At 38.8% G+C, this 21,249-nt stretch overlaps 1 protein-coding gene across 1 annotated transcript in view; it reads right to left on the bottom strand.

Annotated features, from left to right (window-relative positions):
• The window catches only part of LOC135775912 (alpha-2,8-sialyltransferase 8F-like), a 46,774-nt gene extending 25,731 nt beyond the window's left edge, over positions 1–21,043 (bottom strand). The window contains exon 1 of the mRNA XM_065286493.2: positions 20,960–21,043. Coding sequence (XP_065142565.1) covers positions 20,960–21,006 — 47 coding nt within the window. The 5' untranslated portion in view covers positions 21,007–21,043. The remainder of the gene's footprint in view (positions 1–20,959) is intronic.
• Positions 21,044–21,249: the final 206 nt, after the last annotated feature.

The raw sequence follows: 21,249 nt of genomic DNA, 5'->3' as shown, positions 1-21,249 counted from the left end.
GTCAGATATGTGTCTCCCACCCCTAAACACACGCAGAGAAAAACTCCATTGCCTTTCTGGTTAAAAGAGCCTTCTCGGGTATATATTATATATATTAGGATACAAGCGCTGGGGTGGCATATGGGGTGGCAATGCTTTTATTTAGGGTGGCAACTGCCACCCCATGCCACCCCAGTAGATCCGCCCCTGCTGATCATCAAGAAAAACTGGCAAGAAACAGACAATGGCAAAAAACTGTGTGTGACATCAAAGTGTTGGAGTTGCAAAGAGAGGAGCAACTCATAAACTGGACTGAGGACCAGTGTTGGGGGTAACGCATTACAAGTAACTTGAGTTACGTAATAATATTACTTTTCTGAAGTAACGAGTAAAGTAACGCATTACTTTTTAAATGTACACATTAATATTTGAGTTACTTTTTCAAAAAAGTAACTCAAGTTACTTTTTTAGTTTAATTAATTTGATAAAAAAAATATGTACTGAATTAAACTAAACGTATGCACTCTCTGTGCCTGTGTGGAAACAGTTTGAGTCAGAAACTAAGATGGCAGGCCAGAGCTAAACATTTTTGTGATTAAATATACAATTTCTGAATGCAGAACTTTTCAGTCATAAAAACACCGGCAAAGCCTGAAAGAGATCAAGCTTTAGCCAAGAAAAAGTAACGCAAAAGTAACTAAAAGTAACGTAAGCATTACTTTCCATGAAAAGTAACTAAGTAATGCAATTAGTTACTTTTTTTGGGAGTAACTTAATATTGTAATGCATTACTTTTAAAAGTAACTTTCCCCAACACTGCTGAGGACACATCCTATTTGAATGGGACTATGATTGATCTCAAGCAGTGAAGGGGGCACTGCACAATGTTCAGAGACAATTACAAGATGAAAAACAAAAAGACTGAGTGGAATCCAGAAGGAGACCCACAAAGACAATAATTTTCTTTGAGACAAGAGAAAGACTGGACAACACTTTTCCACTTTTCATATAAGCCATTGAGTGAAAGAGGAGAAAAGTGAAACAGCCGTTCAATGTTTAGTAAGAACCTTGTAACTATAGGGACACAGACAATCTTTATGAGAAAATCAGCTAGACAAATTTAAAGGCTGATAAAGAATTTATGTTGTTAGGTGTGACTACCTGTTCTGAAATCAAATCAGACTCCTGATAATCTGATAAGAAGAGATGCACAATGAAAATTAGGGGTTTTAAATTTGGTATTCTACAGAGGAAGTTAGAACTCAAATGATGGTACTAAGCTAAAAAGCAAAGATAAAAGGCATAGAAAAGCTATGACAGAAAGGAAAATAAAATGGATAAAAGAAATAAATTGAAATAACACCAAAGGATATTATAAAAGGTAAACAAGAAAAAGCTGTGAGAATAGAGAAAAGAAATAACAAATTATTGTAACAAACTTAGCATTTCAAGCAAATAAATCTAAATTGATGTTCCAAAAACCACATACTTTGCTGACAAGTGTTTCTCCATTTGATAAACATTTTTACTGTGAATTCTGATTTGGATAAGAAATAGATACTCGCATTTACGTATTTACTTATGAGGGAAAACATTATACAGGTTTAGAATTGATGAACCACCATTCCGACATGCTGAAAGGTTAATCTGGTTGATTGCTGCTAAAATGTTGATCAAGTGATTGGTTGTCATTGAATAATAGGCTCACAAGAGAACAGTTGATTTTGCCAGCACGGGCAAACAGATGTGGAAGCTAAAAAGGACCTCAAAGTGTCAGGAGATCTTTTTAGATAGTATAGAAGTGAAAAATCTCATTCATAAATATTATTATCATAGATGTACATGGGGTGAATAAGTGGAATGAAAATTTTGTATTTGTTTCGTGATAAGAATGAAGATTTTGAGTTGTGATAAGAACGAAAAAACTGATTTGACGGATAAGAGTAAAGAAAAATTTGACTATCATCTATAATCACAAGGGATGGTAGATAAAAAGGTATATAAAAGGAATTATCATCAAAGCCATACTTAACAAAATGTGTGAAAATACTAATCTTAACAGAATTGATGTTTTACTTTGTATTAATGAGCATGTAAACTAACAAAAGTACACCTTTAACACTGCATGAAATAGTCGTCGATCGACCTATGCATATTGAGGAAATATGGAATTAAGTGTTATATGAAGAAACTAATTGTCTATGTATTGAGCTATTTGTGTACAGAAAATTAAAGGAGCATGAGGAGGAGGAGATGAGACAACATGCCTCATTGTGAGAGATGATCTAGCTTATATGAGGGTCGAAAGGTTGGAGGGGCCTAAACACAGCCACAGGGGCCAAAACAGGGGGGAGACAGAAGGATGAGAGCAGCCAGAAATGTCCAAGTGGGAGCAGCAACCAATGCATCAGAGCTCGTAGGACGCCAATTGGAGATGAGGAAAATTACGCACATGATATGAAAAAAGAAAAATCAAAACCAAATCAAATCAAAAGCAATTCAAGTATACCGACGGATGGAGAGCAAAGTTTTGAGCACCGAGAGAAGAAGTGAAAAAGAGAAATTGTCAACAGAAATTGAATTGAAAAGAACGAAGCTGATTACTACAGAAGATTTGCATGGCCACAGTCAATTAAACTTCCCGGCGATGGACTTTTGCCTCAACAAGGCCCAGGGAAACATCTGTAACAATCTCAAAGGAACAGAACGTCTCGGTTACATATGTAACCCTCGTTCACTGAAGGAAGGGAACGGAGACGTCACGTCGTAACCGACGAATTGGGAACCGCTTCGCGGGTGACCTATCTGCTTCGAGAAACCTTTAAAACGCCAATGAACTTGGCATGCAGATAATTGCATCTGCCGGCGCCGCCCCGCAGGTATTTAATGAGCGGCAGGTGCAGTTATCAAATCAGCTATTTTTTTGCTGAGAAAGCTGGACAGAAGGAAAGGGTCCGGCCGGTATCAGCAGTGGAACAGCAAACTGTGGCGATGGGACGTGACGTCGGAGGCGGCCGCCGCTGCAGGACACCCTCGGCGAGGAGCAGGCTGAGGTGCCGACGTTGACGGGGCAGCCGTTGGTTTCTTCCGATGTGGCGTGATCTTAGCGAGAGCCTCAGTCTACTTGTGGGTTGCCGAGAACTGCTGTGCAAAATACTTGACTGCCTCGCTGAACAGGCCGGCCTGGGAAACCAGAGCATTCAGGAGCCGGGTTTTATCGGCATCCCTCATGTCCACCAGACACAGCCAGGTGTGGCGCTCCTGCGGTGGTCTTGGTGGCACGAAGCGCCAGATCAGACCAGTTCTTCAAACACCAGCCAGACCAGTTCTTCAAACACCTCCCTCGTGCAGGTCCTTCAAAGCCTTAGCCTGATGAACCTGCAGCAAAGCCATGGCATGCACGGCAGAAGCTGCCTCCCCACAAGCCCTGTAAGCAGACTCCGTCAAAGACGAGGAATGCCTACAAGCCTGTGAAGGAAGGGTGGGCCAGTCCTTCCCGTGAGGCGCACCGGTGGGACACAGTTGCATCGCCACCGAGCGCTCCACCGTCGGGATACCGACATACCCCTTTGCAGCCCCACCATCAAGGGAGGTGCATTGGTGAGAGCTGAAACGGCCGGTTCTGGGAGGAGAACGGGGTTCCCCACGACCGAGTCAGTTCCTCATGCACCTCGGGAAATAGGCTTACTGAATGGTGCCTTCCCCAACCAACCAGCACAGAGATCTATCCATATAAGAGAGAGAACGCTTCTCGAAAGCAGATTGCTGCCAGCTTTCGAAGTGTAAAAAGCTGATTTGATTTCTGCACGAAGCGCCAGATCAGACCAGTTCTTCAAACACCGCCAGACCAGTTCTTCAAACACCTCCCTCGTGCAGGTCCTTCAAAGCCTTAGCCTGATGAACCTGCAGCAAAGCCATGGCATGCACGGCAGAAGCTGCCTCCCCACAAGCCCTGCAAGCAGACTCCGTCAAAGACGAGGAATGCCTACAAGCCTGTGAAGGAAGAGTGGGCCAGTCCTTCCCGTGAGGCGCACCGGTGGGACACAGTTGCATCGCCACCGAGCGCTCCACCGTCGGGATACCGACATACCCCTTTGCAGCCCCACCATCAAGGGAGGTGCATTGGTGAGAGCTGAAACGGCCGGTTCTGGGAGGAGAACGGGGTTCCCCACGACCGAGTCAGTTCCTCATGCACCTCGGGAAATAATGGTACAGGTGGTGAGGGCTGCGCGGATGCAACAGCCCGAAGTACTAGTCATCGAGGCGGGAGGGCGCGGGTGGGTGAGGAGCTCCGTCTCCGCGGCCTAAGCGAGCATGGACGCCACCTTGGGGTCGAACACGGGAGCCCCTACCCTACCCGAAGGCGGGAGTGGGTCCATGTCGGCATCCGAGGATGACAGCCCCCCCTCCGATGCTACGACAGACACCGAATAGCCTGGGAGGACTGACAGAGGACGGAGGTAACATAGAACACATACTTTCCGTCTCCATCAGCAACCAGCTGACTTACCCAGCACCGTGATGCGAAGTTCATCTTTCCGGAGCTTCACAGCCGCTTTCTTGGGGGCGCTAGGCACCAGAGGGCGAGCATCCGAGAGGAACTCCACCCGACCCCGCAGATCAGCGAGAGTCATGCCCTCACAAGTGGGGCATGTACCTCCCACGAACACCGCCTCTGCGTGCTGTATGCCAAGGCACGAGACACAACGATCGTGTCCATCGCGAGGACCCATGTATTTGCCGCATCCAGAAGTCGAACATGGACGGAAAGACATGTTTAAAAAGACGCTCCCAACTCAGGCAAGTGAATGCTGTCTTTAAAAAGACGCAAAACACTGCACACTCTTTTAGAGGAAATCACTCTTTTATGTGCTTAGATGTTGATGCAGCACACAGGGAGCTGCTACATGCACACACTCTTCAGAAAAAAGAAAAAAAGAAGTGGAACACTCGTAGGCTTACTGAATGGTGCCTTCCCCAACCAACCAGCACAGAGATCTATCCGTATAAGAGAGAGAACGCTTCTCGAAAGCAGATTGCTGCCAGCTTTCGAAGCGTAAAAAGCTGATTTGATTTCTGCACCTGCCTCTCGTTAAATACCCGAGCGGCTTGGCATGCAAATATCTGCATGCCAAGTTCATTGGCGTGTTTGAAGTTTCTCTAAGTAGATTGGTCCCGCGAGGCGCGTTCCCAATTCTTTTTACATCCAAAACATCAAAAGCAATAAGTAATAGGCCATTTTGTACCCTGGTTTTGAGGCTGGTTTGAGAAATGATCTGTTTTGATGGGCGGGCCATATTGACGACTTGGCAGTAAACGCCCACTGCTATGATTGGATAATTGTCTTTTATAGTCAAACTAACTTTCAATACTTATTTAATCTCATGTGTAATCAGTTTACTGTTAAGTGTCTTTCTTACACACACTATCATAAACCCTTTCAACACACGACACACACACACACACGTGTCTTTTATCGTAAACACTTTCGACTCTTGTGCAGCAGCAGCACACAACACACACACACTTGTGTCTTTTATATAAACCCTTTTGACGCATGTGCAGCATGAATTCGCGTGAATTTCCGTCCCTCTGAAAAGAGGTAACCGGCCGGCACTGATAGTGACACATAGTACTAAAGTGTTTTACGCCATTCTGTCCGGATCCAATATTGATGGAGGAGCATTGCTTTTTAATCGCAGTCTCTCTTCAAATCCAGCGTTCTTCTGAACATCCAAACATGTAGCAACTGTTATGATTTCCTCGTTTAATAGGAATGATGTCTCTCGACCCGAATATGGTACGGCCGATGTTTAGTCATCCTTGCTGTAACTTGCTGGAAAACTCACTGAACTACAGGTATTATGTGGGCACGGTTTCAACGCTTGAGAGCTCATGAATAGTAATGAGCTCGATCACTTACACATATACAAAAATACAAGTAAAAACATTTTATGTGGAAGGGCCACTTTAAATTTCAGGTATGAGAATACTGTAATTTGCCATATAATGTGATCTGATCCTCATCTAGATCACAAGAACAGACTAACACAATGGCCCTCATTTATCAAAAGTGCGTACACCAAATTTCCAGCGTACACTAGTGTTGGGTGATATGCCCCATTTTGAGATCGTCCTATCGTCAGCCTGTGAGATCGGCGATACACAATAGTATTGGGGGGCGGGGCAGTAGTTTACTCATTTTTTTATTTGTTAATTTTTACTCATTATAACAAGTCACTTGATTGGTGGACAAAAAAGAACAAGAGCAACACCGTCATGACAGCAACCTTCTTAAAACTGATGCCATTAATGTGAGCGCATCATTAAAACCCTAAACCATGATTACTTAATAACTGTAAAAACATGCACCTGCGCACACACACACGCGCGCACACATACAAACAATTCAATGCATTTGCTTTGTGCTTTTGCAGAAGGCTACCCGTGTCAAACAGTGGTGCTCTCAGAGGTGCCTTTTTAAACACATTGTTCCAGCGGAACTCGATAATATTTTAAAAATAATCATATTTTAAACACGGGGGACGTGTTGCTACAACTCATTTAAATGCATATCATAAACAGGATTATTACACGGCTCTCTGGAATGCTTGATTCTGATTGGTCAGTTGAGACATTTGCAGGTTCGTTCTTTTAAATTAATAACCGCTCCCAAGTAATAACGCATAGCCGGTACTACTTGTATGTTTGAAATCCCTCCGCGCCAACAAAGATTACTGTTTGGCGCCATCTTGTGACAAACACTGGACAACCACAATTGGAAAATGTTGACATTAATTTTAACATGTACGGAAAAAACTAAACATTTAAACAGTGGATAGAAGAACGAACAATGACAAGACACAGAGAGCTTACTGAGACTGAACTTGACAAAACATAGCATGACAGCTACGAAGCCAACACACAAAAAAAACCCAGAATGGGCATTAAAACTTCTCAAAGACTGGCTAAAAGAGAAAAAAATGAAGATAGACAAGTATGAAGCAGAGGATCTTAATAAGGTATTAAGATCATTTTATGCATCTGTGCAAAGTTTCGCGGAAGGATAAAAATGTTAATTTAAAACAAATATGCCAATAAAATGTTTCAAATTCATATTCATGTCCAGTTTTTTTCTTATGTGGAGTAAGCGGGATAATGTAGAGGCAGCCTGTAGTTATCGCGAAATAAGCCCCAACTATCGTCATGACTATCGCCATGAAAGCCTGCCATTGGCGATATGTCTGAAGATCGTTGATACACGATACTATCGTCGATCGGCACAACTCTAGCGTACACCTGGCGTACACCCAAAACCACGGTGACTTTGAGATTTATCAATATGGACGTTGGCGTATGGCACGCTCAAATCCTACGCCAACTCAGTAGGTGGTGTACGCACGTTTTAGTTAGTGCGAAAATGCACAGAAAAAAATTCCTAACACAACAAAACGCACTGACAAACTATTTAGTCTAAAGTATGGCCATAAATTTTGAATTCGTTCCCAATATTCAAGTTTGTTCCTTGGAATTAATTATTATAATATTTTGTAATTACTATTACAATTATTATTACTTCAAATTATGATTTAGCCTAGTAAAACATGTGGATGTCGGAAACAAATTGTTAATTTGAATTATATCCGGAGCTCCGTATCAAACTAGATCTAAGATATAGCTAACAAACAACTGTATGTAAATACAGAACAACACACTACAGAAGTTACTACAACATTTTAAAATGTAATTAAAAAAAAACTTAACCAAACCATTAAGCAGACATAGAATTTAGATGTAGGCAACAGTAAATAATAATAATAGTAATAATAATAATAAATAATTTTTCTTCTAAATATCAATTAGCGTCATTAATAATAAAAATCATCATAATAAGAATATTACAAATTGTCATGCAATTATGAATGTGTCTTTAATCCCACTCTTTAAACTCCCAAATAAAAAATAAAAATTTCTTTCCACTTCCCTGGTTTCTCTTCTTTGCCGTCTTCCGTGGGTTCATATCGTAAAATGAAGGCGTGGGAGAGACAGAGACTTGAATTGATATGGGCGTGTTATTCTAATGACGATCTTTTTCAGCCGCGGCATTTATGAAGGGCAGGCACAACTTCATAAATCAGGCGGTGAGAGGAGTGTAAGCATAATCTTACGACAACATATACAGCCGTTTCTACGCAAGAATGATAAATGAGGACCAATCTGCATAAGCTGACAACACACAAATAATTCTAGTTTCTTGTGTCTATTTGAAAACACCCATTAAACATTCACAGTGCTGGAGGAAAATGTAAGTGTAAGTCTGGTTTAATAGCTTGTTATACCTTCTTTGGTAGCAATTTCTTGAATCAGTTTGAATCAGACCTGGGGCCTGATGTATAAACGTTGCGTACACACAAAATGGGCAAAGAAATATGCGTACGCAATTTTCCACGCACATATCGGGATTTATAAAAAATAAACTTGGCGTAAATTAGTGCGCACTGTACGGATGCTCTCCACTGTGCGTACGCACTCTTTTTGAGCGGAGTGAAAGAACACAAACTCTGTTCTTGTTTTTATACAAATTTAGTTTAAATATACCCGTTTCATTCATGAAGATCAGCACTCAAATTGCATCTAGGAGTTGCCTATAAGTAGCAAATATTTAACAGATGAAAAGTATTGAAAAGACAAAGCCTCTACAGTGAATGGAGATCCACACACATCTGTCATGAGTGCGTCTGCGTGTTTGAAACGCATGGCTATAAAGAACTACATTAATAAGTCTTTTCTTCACTCAACAGACCCTAAAGGCTAATGTTTCGTGTATTTGAGGAATGATGAGTGTATTAGTATTTATCATCTAATCATAGACAAAACTGTAAAAAAATTAATAGTTTTAATTTAGTTAGGCCAAATGACAAAAACAAACCCGAGTGACTACATTACAATAGACTTTATAACCTGTAAGATGATGAAAAAAATGTGATGCACTCGTCTCGGACATTTAATAATTAAAGTTTAGCCTAATGTAAAGAGACGTTCTTACAATGCGGGTTTATATAAGAAAAACACTAACAAGTATTAAAACTCATTGGTTTTTATATTCTGGTTTCATCTGCTTACGTGTAAATATGCTTTTTTAAGGTTTGTACTGAACTTTTCGTTTGTACTTACTTAACTTTTTTATCTTAATGCCTTATGGCTGCGCCGCGTAATACATCATTGTCTTTATGTTTTATTATGGGAAACACTTAACGCAAAACTTTTATATGCTGGGCTCATCTACTTGCCTATAGCAGCCTATTCCAGGGTCGGACTGGGAACAAAATTCGGCCCTGGCAATTTTTCTTGTGGAACGGCCCACCACTGGACCGACGACACCCCCCCCCCCACTCCACACACAAGCCCATCGATACCAAAATCGCCCCCCTAACCCAATTCTTTGATTTATTGAACATTTATATTAATTCACAGTGTAGTTAAAATTCAACCACCTCAAACTCTCTTTGCCATGAACAAAGCTGACACTGTTTGTCAAAGCACCACAAAAACACTTTACTATTTTTGCACTGTTATATGAAGCAATACTTGTGTAGATGACCCCTTTTATCAAACTCTATTGAATACAATAATATGTCAAGTATATTAATGATAGACAGTGCAGGTCAATAGATTATAAATAGGTCTATAGATTATAAATGTGACCGGTGTTATAATGGTTTATGTAGCTTTCTTCACTTTATATTAGATAGAGCAGAAGCAGTAAAAGTGCCTCTCTTTCTATTTCTCTCTTGCAGATTAAAAGATTACCATCTCTTATATCTAAAATGTTTGCTTAGAAAGCAAAGATGGTTAATTAATAATATTTAGAAAAATACAAGAAAGAAAGTGCATTGTGACAAACAAGAGGCAGTTGTTATACAGTAGCCATAGAAACCAGAGCCACGCTTGAGACTGCACATGCGCTTTACGCATTAGCGCCGACTGACTCTGATCACGGCTGGTCGATCAGACCCAGGACCCGAAGTAGCATAATTAAACTGGGACCGACCCAGACCCAACTGCCCCTTTAAAACATAGACCCGGAACTGTACGGGTCCTCTGTGAAGACCTCTAATGCAAACAACTCTGCTCAAGTTCAGAAACATGGACACAATGTGACACTGCTTGCCTCGGCTCGAGAAACAGAGAGCACGCAAACACATACCGAACTCGTTGGAAGAGACACGTGCTCGCACTCAAATGTCATTATCAAATAGTGTCATTATCACGGAAGAACAAAAAAAATTTATGCCAGATATATTTGGGCGGTTGTTAATGTACCTCTGCGACTTTTTCTCGCGGATCTTCTCTGCTCCCCATTTCTTCTTTTTGCAGCCTCTGTTGTCCACAATGATTTTTCTTAAGTGCAAGGCTAAATGATGCACTATCATCACTGTATATTTCCCCATAAACCCAGCGGTGGCTTGGACAAATTTATTTGAGGGGTGGGGCATGGGGGCGCGATCGTAACACACACTGAACCTGTCATGAAGAAGCCGAAAATATTTACCTATCACCCGCCCCCCAAGCCAAATGCAACTGCATTTATACATGACGGGCCGAAAATAAATAACTTATCTCGGAGGCCACCGGCCCACATGTCGACCGGCCCACCGGGCATTTGCCCGGTTGTACAGATTACCAGTCCGAGCCTGGCCTATTCTCTATAAGGTATGTAATTGCAGTCTTAATGAATTAAGTCGCGTTCAATGGTATAATTGATGCACTTGCCGCCTGAGATAAAGACGAACATGACCCGAAACGATCTCCACCATCCGCTGGTCAAAAACATTTAATCTCCCTCTGAGTTTGTTTAACACTAAAAATGTTATGAATATAATGACACCTGTCTGGCCATATGTGAAACCAGTATCAACTTTGACAATGCCAGTGTTTAAACAGTGTTTTTATAATTTCATAAAAACCCATAAGCCTAAAAAAATAATTTCTCTGGCCAAAAGTATATTTTAAATATTATGCTAAATAAGTTAATTTTATAAAGTATATTTTTAAGTTGAAACTATTTCATTTTAATCTTTTTAAAACTGTTTTGTTTACAGGTTCGTAACAAAGTTTTTCTTCCAATGCGACGTGTATGTATATATTACATTGAATTAAAATATATGAAGGGCTAAATATATTGTTTTATGCTTTAAAATGTATTTACTTGTGAAAAATATATTTTTGTAAACATATTTCAAAATATATTTCAGCAAATATATATTTTGGCATTTTTTAATTATTTTGAATGTAAAAATATATTTTTACGATATTGTCCTTGCGTTATGTAACGTTAATCCATATTAAAATGATATGCAGACCACATTATGCCCATTTAAACTAAGGGTTGTACGCTCCATATATGGTTGTTTCGGGGAGGAGATGGGGGCGGGACGCACGTACGCACAATCTTCCACTCACTGGGATTTTTGAATGGAATTTTGCGCAGTTTCTGGAGTACGCATGGTTTTATAAATCTGAAAACTTTTGTGCGTACGCAAATTCTGCCTTATGTGCGTACGCACACTTTAAGGATGGAATCTACGCAAAGTTTTATACATGAGGCCCCTGCACATCGTTCAGAAGGAATTTTTACCCTTAAACCACTTCAAGGGCCTCATTTATAAAAGTGCAACGTAGGAATTGTCCTACATTTCATCTAAGACCATTTCTGAAATGATCGTAAGTGTGATTCAGAGAAAAGGAGCTTACGCACAAAAAAACGTGAGTACGCCTCTTTTCCAGATGTGCGGTTTATAAATCACAAATTATCTTAAAATTGTGCGCAACTGAATGCTTTTAGAACTCCGCCTTGTAAACGCCCCTAATTTAATTAATTAGCATATAAATGTAAAATTTTCAAAGGCCAAATTCTCTGACTGCTACAATGGCGAGTGGTAAGAAAACATATTTGTTTGCTTAAGTTTTTAATATTTCTAAATTCTAACATGGAAACTTTATTGACATCACTCAAGTTAAGGCGATTATTAGTAGATCTTTCAATTCAGGGGTTTCATTTAAATATAGTTTTACACGTAGGCTAAACGTAATATTTGTGTCTTTAAAGTTTTGTTTAAACTGTCGGAATATATTCAATATGTATTCATCTGGATTTACAGATGTTTAACATTAAAATCGATGCATGGGAATAATTTATATAAATTTTTGAAATACCCATCACTCTTAAATGTCGCATGTTCCTTATTGTAGGATACATCGAGGCTTCACAATTTAGTTTCTTTCACGTCGTTTTAATCATTAAATTCGATCGGTTTTACTTTCATTCAATAAAGCACATGTTCTGTAACATTTACATGTGCATTAAACACGCGAAACAATTTTTTTATATTTTTAAACAAAAAATTAAAAGATGACGAACTAGAAAATCGTTTCCTGAACATATAGCTTGGGCGCCATCTTTTTGCATCAGAATAGGCTTACATTTTAAAATATCAAAATAGGCCAACATATTTTGTTTTAAAATATATTCTAAAACCTGGTTAAATTATTTTGGAGTAGCCTAGTAGGCCTTCTCCACAGTTCATTCTTGTTCATTTTCTGTGTGCATCATCAGAGCCGGACAGTAACGGAGTACATTTACTTGAGTACAGTACTTAAGTACAATTTTGAGGGATCTGTACTTTACTCGAGTATCATTTTTTTGGAGTACTCATGACTTTACTCAAGTACATTTGAGAGGCAAATATTTTACTCTTTACTCCACTACATTTCTATCCATAACCGTAAGTACCCGTTACTTTTTCTTAAAAAAAAAGGAAAAAATAAAAATCTCAGAAACCCTCAATTTGTTGTTTCCCTCTCTTAAACGTGATTGGATTGTGCAGGCGCAACTGATTGGGACAGCCTATCAGCAATCACCTTCAGCTTTCGGCCAAAGTCACCATGGTCAGATTTAGATAAGAGACAAAACCACTCACGAAACAATGGATGAAGACGCACCAGGTCCATTCTGGGAATGTGTCAACCCGTGGCCCCACCTCGCCAGACTATTTAAATGTTCTGAACAAGTTAATGATAGTTTTCTTTTCAAGTGTTTGCTGTGTTTACCAAAACAAAACTTCAGCGGCAGGAATCACTGGTGAGCCCGGATTATTGTTGTTCAAAATGAATTACTCGTCAAAACATCACTCTCTTACTTGATCTGCACAAACTCAGCATCACAAGACCGGTTTAAGACTCCAGCTTCGACATTTGACCACTGTTTATGATTAAACTGGTTTGCAGTAACATTTATTTCTTAATATATACCAGGAGTCCAAAATAATGAATCTGTAACGCTCGTTATTTTGAATAGAAATCATCATCCGTAAAACATTTATTCTCTTCTTCTCCGGTTTATTTGTGTTCAAATAGATAAAATATACAGAATCCGCCAGGGCTATTAGTACAATGGTGAGCATATTTGGGGAAATAATGATTAATTATCACATGTTAGTAAAATATTTAGTCATACAGAATAACATTTCTATAAATTTTCCACTGAATTATGCGATCTGAAGAGCTCAAAGAGCGAACGGAGTGAGATGTGTGTCTCCTCTTCCTGATTTGCATCAGATTTGACCTCAGAGCTCTATCATTTGCTGTACAGCTGTCAATCATCTCACGTGGTTCAACGTGCACTGTGGCAGTAGTAATGCAACATTTAGAAAATTTACTCTTGTACTCTTGATACTCAAGTACTTTTAAAAACAAGTACTTTTGTACTTTTACTTAAGTAGACATCTGACTGTAGTACTTTTACTTTTACTTGAGTAAAATTTAGCAAGGGGTAACTGTACTTTTACTCAAGTACTGAAGCTGTGTACTCTGTCCGCCTCTGTGCATCATTGTTACATGTTTTACGTTTCTATTCTGAATAAACAAACAGCACAGTTTACATGCTTCGTCCATGTTGCATTAGTTCATTTAGATCATTCTGAACAGATTTCTGTAATTCAAAAAACTCTTAATTGTAGTTGAGAATGTCACGGCGCACTATTAAAACATTGTCAGTAATGTGTCGGTCGGGCCGGGCTCAGACACAACGTGCAGGAGCTTCGGTTATGGTTTTTGTGCCCGATCTAAGCTCTAATACGGATGATGTTGACGCTGTAAAAGTTTCGAATATGTATTTATTTTTTATCAAACATATTCAACACTTTTTTACATTAGCCAGGGGATGAAAGAGAAAAATAATTAAATAAAAACATGGAAATGCTGACATACATTAATACATTTAGCAGCTTTTTTGTTTATCAGATTATTAATAGATTTTAAGTAGCCTATTTCTTAACTTCTAATAGAAAAATACGGAATAATGGTTTATAATCACCATATTTACATTTATTTATAATAAACGTTGCAAACAAAAGTAACACATTAAACAAATAAGATTTCTTATGTAATAAGATATCATAAGAGAAAAAAACTAATTAAATATTTTCCAAACAAAGTCTTAAGCAAAATATATGAATTCTAACAAAAGAGCACAAATCTAACCAATTATTATTATTTTTTTGAATAAGGACAACTCCAAAACAAATGAAAAAATGTTGACCACAAAAGGTACAAAACAAAAAGTTTCGAATATGCCTACCTGCAGTACTGCAATATTGCCACAAGGAAACGTGCGTACGTCAAGTCAGAACCTGACGTGGAGGTAAGCACTTTTCCACGTCAAAGACGAGTTTTATAAATCTGAGCGTTTGAGTGGATTTGAGCGTACGCACAGTCTAAGATCAAATCTGTGCGTAAAAACGCTTTATAAATGAGGCCCCAAGTCAAACATATTTGTAGGATGTCTGTTGTGAACCGCTCTCTAGAGGTCTTTCCACAGGTTAAAATAATTAGTCTATGGGTTCACTTACAGTTTCCTCCAGCACTGTGAATGTTTAATGGGTGTTCCTTTTCTGTCATTCACTCAACGTTCTACCCGCAGGAAGACAGGTTGTTAGATGACTGCGAGGGACCCCTCGGGGGCCCAACGCTCAAGTGGTCAATAAAAGAGTAATTTCCATTTTACTCCCTGGGCTATGTTTTTCTTTTCATTGGTTGTTTTCCTACACTGTAAAAAATTGCAGCTGGGTTGCCAGTAACTTACCGTAGATTTAAATTTATGTTTTTTGATGGCAACATTTTGTTCAAAGTTAAATGAACATTAAACATTTACAAGTCGTTGTCTTTACAGAGTAAAACTAAAAAAACAGCATCAAGCTAAACATTCTGGGAAACAAAATCTGAAGCAAAAAAACAGAAAAAAGTCGATGATGATTTCTGGTTCCCAGAAAGCTTTGCATGAGGCTGTAATTGTATAGTTTTATTCTGTAAAGATAAAGACTTGTTAATATTTAAAATTTATTTAACTTTGAACAAACTCTTGCCAGTAAATAACATAAATGTAAATTTACGGTAAATTACCGGCAACCCAGCTGCAATAACATTGTAATTTCTACGGAATTTTTTTACAGTTCTGGGCCCGGTTCCCCAATAACGTTCACTCTTAGCGTGCTAAGAAGACTCAAAAAGATATATCTTACCAAAGTTGTTGATGTTCCTAAGTGTGTTCCCCGAAGTGTCTCTTAGGAAGCTTCTTAACACGCTGCCTCTAAGTTCGACGTACAATGGCGCTGTCCCAAGTGAAGGTGCTGAATTATTTGCGATCGATCACTCAGGGATCGATTTTCCACTTCACGCGAAGGTGCATTACGATGTTAAGAAAGACAACACATTATATACAAATGGAACATTACTCAAATTATTACAGTCACATTTATTTTAACATAGTTTAAGTTATCCGTAAAATATAGACTATTAATTAAATGATCAAATTGTCAGTAATACGGGTAGACGAACCGGGTATCCCTCGCTATTTATCCACCCTCCTTATCCCGTTGTGCCACTTGTGCCGCTTCTTGACATGGGTTTTGACTTTAAAAAAATATGTAATACACTTTTATACGAATGTTAAGGTACTTAACAATTAGAATTGATTGGCAAGCAGCTGCAGTATTTTTGTTTAATGCGGTATTGCTTACCATTAATGTTTTCAATAAAAAGCAACCTAGTTAGATAGAGAATATGGTCTGAGAAGATTTAGCAGCTCCATAATGAGTTGTCATGGAAGGTGATTTTTTTATTTAGCCACGTCAGGCAAAATGTCAAAAGGTTTAAGGGTTGACGAATAAAAAAATTGGCATGGACTAAACAGTTACGCAGCCGGTGTTGTGTGGAAGTCTGTTCCCCCTATGTTTCCCTTTAGTGTAGTGTTTTATAGCATTTTTATCACATTATACGTTTATTCTTTATATACATTGAAAGTTTTAATGGCTACTGAGATGTATATGTGTGCATTTATGCAATGTATCTTGACTGTTCTTGATTGTAAGTCAATTATTTTTACAGTATGAATCATATTATATGTATAATATTTATTTATTATGTTTGGAAACATAACAGTTTTAAAACAAACAGTAGAGAAAAAAAGAAAAGAAAAAGACACGCTATGGGCCCTATTTTAACGATCTGAAACGCAAGTGCGAAGCGCAACGCGCAAGTGTTTTTGTGGGCGGATCTTGGGCGCTGTTGCTATTTTCCTGGCGTGAGAAATAACTCTTGCGCCGGGCGCAAATCAATAAGGGGTTGGTCTGAAGTAGGTTCATTATCCATAGGTGTGGTTTGGGCGTTACGTCAAATAAACCAATCAGAACGCTATCCAACATTCCCTTTAAACGCAAGGGCGCAAGTTCCATGGCGGGCAGGGGCGCCGTAAGGGGGGGAAAGTTAGGATGATTCTAAGGGCCCATGAACTTTTGAGGGCCCCAGCCAAGGACTGTGCCGCAAACGCAACCCCCTTAAGCTGAGCCCTCTTAGCTCCGCCCCGTCTTTACTCTGCGTTTTAGCGCCGTCTTTAATCCACGGTCTCCAGTGCGCGTGAACTTCAGAAGAGAACAAGGTGTGAGTATTTACTGCTATTTGCTATGATATCTGCATATGTGCGCTTCCTTACTATAAATGCAGTTTACACAATGTGACGCTGGATCAATACAATGCAGTTTTCATTCCACTGTAAAGTTCGCTCTGTTCACCTCAGTTTAAAAAAGCACAAGGCGATTTACGTTCCCTGTTTTATGTTATGATTAATATAATCTAATTAACATAAACTAGAAATGCGATCCGTTACACACTTCAATGTTTTGTAACGCAATATGCCAAGGAAGTATTTTTATGCAGTCGTGAATCGAGTTGATTGTGATAAAACTGAAGGCTAAACTAGTCCAGTTATGTATATTAAAGCTTCTCACCTTGCAACAGGTTTAAGAAATCAATGGAAATCTATGTTGTAATCTGCTATAGTTGTCATTCATTTCATTTTAGAGTCCTGTTGATAAAAAACAGTCTGAAGAGTCATTTACGAGTATAGCTGTTTTCTCAAGTTCACAGTTTCAATGATCTGTCGTTATTTTTGCTTTACTGAAGCTGCTGGTGTGTGAAGCTTGTTCTTTACCTTATAAATAATGCTAATAATTATAATACAGGCTTTGGTCAAGCATTTTTTACCCAGTCTTATTTGAGGCATAAGGTAACTGTATAGAAAAGATGCATTGTTGTTGTTCGCCATTTTTAAATGCTACAATGTTATTGGTGTGTGTAACAGCTCAAGTATACAGTATGTCACTGAGACTGCCTGTGAAAATCAGACTAAAGTCTCAAATCTTATTGTGAAATAAAAAACATCACAGTTTAATTTCAAGCATTAATTTCACTTTGATTTTACTCAGTCAATATTAAAGATATCAAGTTTATATTTTCACAAAATGTTCTTTACATTTTGTAGGATGAACTTATGTGGAAAACAGTAAATCACAAAGAAATACTTCAGCTGGGTTTTCACAGGCATGGTCACATTTATCTTTAATCTTTAAGAACGCTATATTTTCTCTGAATATTCGATTAATGTACTGTATTTTTCAATTAAATTTACATTGCACAATAAATTATCTTAGCTGCAGACATTGTAGGTGTCTATAAATACTGATAATTGTGGTCATAACAAAAGCAAAATAAATAGTTCTGTATTATTAAATTACAGACAAAGATTTTGAATAGCTACAGTAGGTTGGATTGTATGTTTAGTGCGAAATGGGTATGGTGGGGGCCTGACCCCCTATTCTTTCATAGGGCCCAAAATTGCTAGCGGCGCCCCTGATGGCGGGTTGCTATTATTATGATGGATTTACCAGGCGCACGCCAGGAGCGGTTCACAACCGAGGAGACCGACGTTCTTGTAAGAGCAGTCAAAGACAGAGAAGCTGTTTTGTAAATTAAAATAGCATAATGAACAACGTGCAACGCGCCACTGACTTTAAACTTTTTTTTTCTGGTCAGTGGCGCAATTGTTTTTTGAAACCGCAAAATAGCATCAGGGATGGTTTGCGCCGGAACACGCCTCTTTTTTTGCGCTGAACCGCCCAGGGAGCACAAGTTAATTCCCTAGTTTGCCGACGTGCGTCTGTGGAGGGAAAAACTGTGTGCCGGTGCAAAATACGAATGATACATGTCAATTGCGCTGGGTGCAAGATAGGGCCCTATATGTTAAAAGACATAAAACTGTCAAATATGAAATATTTAATAAATGGTATTATAGAATACATTATATTATTGCTTTTTAGTATAACCAATTGAAATCTTTAATCTTTCTAAATAAATTATAAATGTAATGTGATGACAACGCTATAAACATAGAGGGAACAGACTTCAATGAGGAACAAACACCGGCGCCGTCTTTGATTCATTAGTTCTGATACCAAATAAAGTCAACTGCATAAATAGTCCTGTATCCACTGCAAACATATTTTATTATAAGTCTTAAAAACGTCCATACCATAAAATCATTGTCAGCATACCATAGTTTGACTTGTACTGCGCTGCGCACATTTTTAAAGACTGCGGCGATAGCGTTTTGCGCTCAAACAACGCTAAGAGAGAGCTTACGAATGGTCCAGACCAACCTTACGAAAGTGTGACTTACAGAAGATATACTTAGCGTACGAACGTTTTGGGAATTGTGCCATAGAGTTAAGAGAGAGGTTAAGGAATGGGTTAAGAACTACTTAGCGATAAGAACGTTTTGGGGAACCGGGCCCTGGTTGTTAACCGAGCAATCGGAAGTTTGTTAGTGAATGTTCTCTTTGCCATCACGCTGCGTTCTATCCAACACACTTGTGAACTTCAGGCGGATGCATGAGATATTGTAACGCGCGCTAGGGGGAAGGGGGGGATCTGGGGCACGTGCAGGAATTGTGATTGACAGGCAGATTTTACACAGCCCTGCACTGATTGGACCAAGTGAACCGGGAGCGGTGGATTTTTGCAAAACAAATAACATGCTCTAGGTGGAGCTAGAAGTTTTTTCTTAAAAACTCATACATATTGTGTATTTAAGAATTTGCAGTAATATCATAAGGTCTTTAAGAAGTTGATTAGATTAGATTAGATTCTTTATTCTCGCCAGAGGGATAATTGTTTTCCCATTTCCCGTTTCACATTAAGTTGTATCATTGAGACTAAACTAATAATAACCAAAATTACAAAAAACAAAGCTAAGCTAATGTCAGCAATCTCCTAAACTCCATTTACACAGCATGTTGATCCCAGAAAATTCCCACACTGTAAAAAAAGTTGCAGCACAAAGGTAAAACAACTTGGTTTTGCAAGTCAATTCAAGCTGCTATTATTCAAAGTTTAGCATAACTTATAAAAACACATTGAAATAGTTTCACTTAATTAGCATTTTTATAGTGCATAAAATTGCCAGCATGCCTTCTGTGTGAATGCAAAAAACATGTCCCGTTATTGATTCTATGATTGTATCCATAAAAGAGATCTAGTGAAGTTTACAGAATCTGTCCAGTGTGACCAAAAGACAAAAATCATGGCGTAAGGTGTGAGGATGTGAGGACGTTTGTATATTTGCCACAAGAAGTTATGGTTTAGCTCTTTGACATGGGGTTTTAAATGCAGATCAACATTCAAGGAAAATGTCTGCAAAGTGGAATAGAGCAGTGATTATGAAACTGAAATCGATGGCCAGCATAAAATAACTACACCTCATGCATTCTTTTAAGATCAAATAAAAAAAAATGCACACGCATGGTTTCTCCAGAGAGAAATCAGGAACAAAAAGCAAACTTTAAATGCTGCAAAAAAACAAGTGGTTGTAAATATAATACACATCTTTACAGGATCTTTACGGGATGTCTGTGAACACATGTAGCCTACAGATTATGGAAAAAACATTTGCTGTGTGAATGAACCAAAATCCAATGACCTCCAGACAAATCCCTGACACATTTTCCATATATTTTCTGTAGGCTGTCAGTAAAAAGAGATCTAGTAAATAAGGCAACAGTGGCAAAAAAATATATAATAATCCAGTGGTGTATAAAAAAACTTTTGAGAAACCAGGCTGAGCCAGGAGAGAGCCAGTTCTCCTCTGACACATTACAGCTGCAATCCATAACCTTTTTGGTTGCCTTGTCATGCGGGCAAGCCAAACACTTGAGACATTGATCATTATCGTTCAATAAGACATTGAGAGACAACAGCCACACCCAACAACAAATAAAACAAGTCTGAATAAGTGGCTGAATGCCATCTTTTATTCCCAGAAAACGGGGGCGGAGACTGGAATGCAAATTCCACTCGTCAAATTCTCTCTGGCCATATATAAAAAAATCAGAGGTGATTGGGCCTCCCAAAAGCGAAGCCTTAGTGTTACTACATCAACACAATGCCAATTGAGTGACAGAAAGGGAACAATATACCTAAACAGTTCATGTGTAATACAGCTAAGTAGCAATAAAACTTCATATTTTGAGTATTAAATAAAGTAAACGTGATTTTTGCAGTATATTGATAGAGTATGGGGAGTGAGACATACCTGTTAAGTTCTTTCTGGGTGATATTGGACATTGGTGGACACCTCATCAATGTTAAAATATCCTCAGTGATGTTCTTGATTTCAATACTGAGACAGAAAGAAAGAAAGAAAGAAAGAAAGAACATGTTTTTGTCTCTTTTGGCGAATTAGTTTTTTTTCATGTACTTGTGTAGACGTTAGCAGGCGCAAGGCTTAAGCAGTAGGGCTGGAGCTATCGATAATTTTAGTAATAGAGTATTCTACTGATTATTCCATCAATTAATCCATCAATTAATCAAGTAAACGGATGA

The sequence above is a fragment of the Paramisgurnus dabryanus genome, chromosome 21 (genome assembly GCF_030506205.2).
Source record: "Paramisgurnus dabryanus chromosome 21, PD_genome_1.1, whole genome shotgun sequence".
NCBI classification, from domain to species: Eukaryota; Metazoa; Chordata; class Actinopteri; order Cypriniformes; family Cobitidae; genus Paramisgurnus; species Paramisgurnus dabryanus.
The sequence above is the reverse complement of the archived record's forward strand: the minus strand, read 5'-3'. Positions and strand labels throughout refer to the sequence as shown.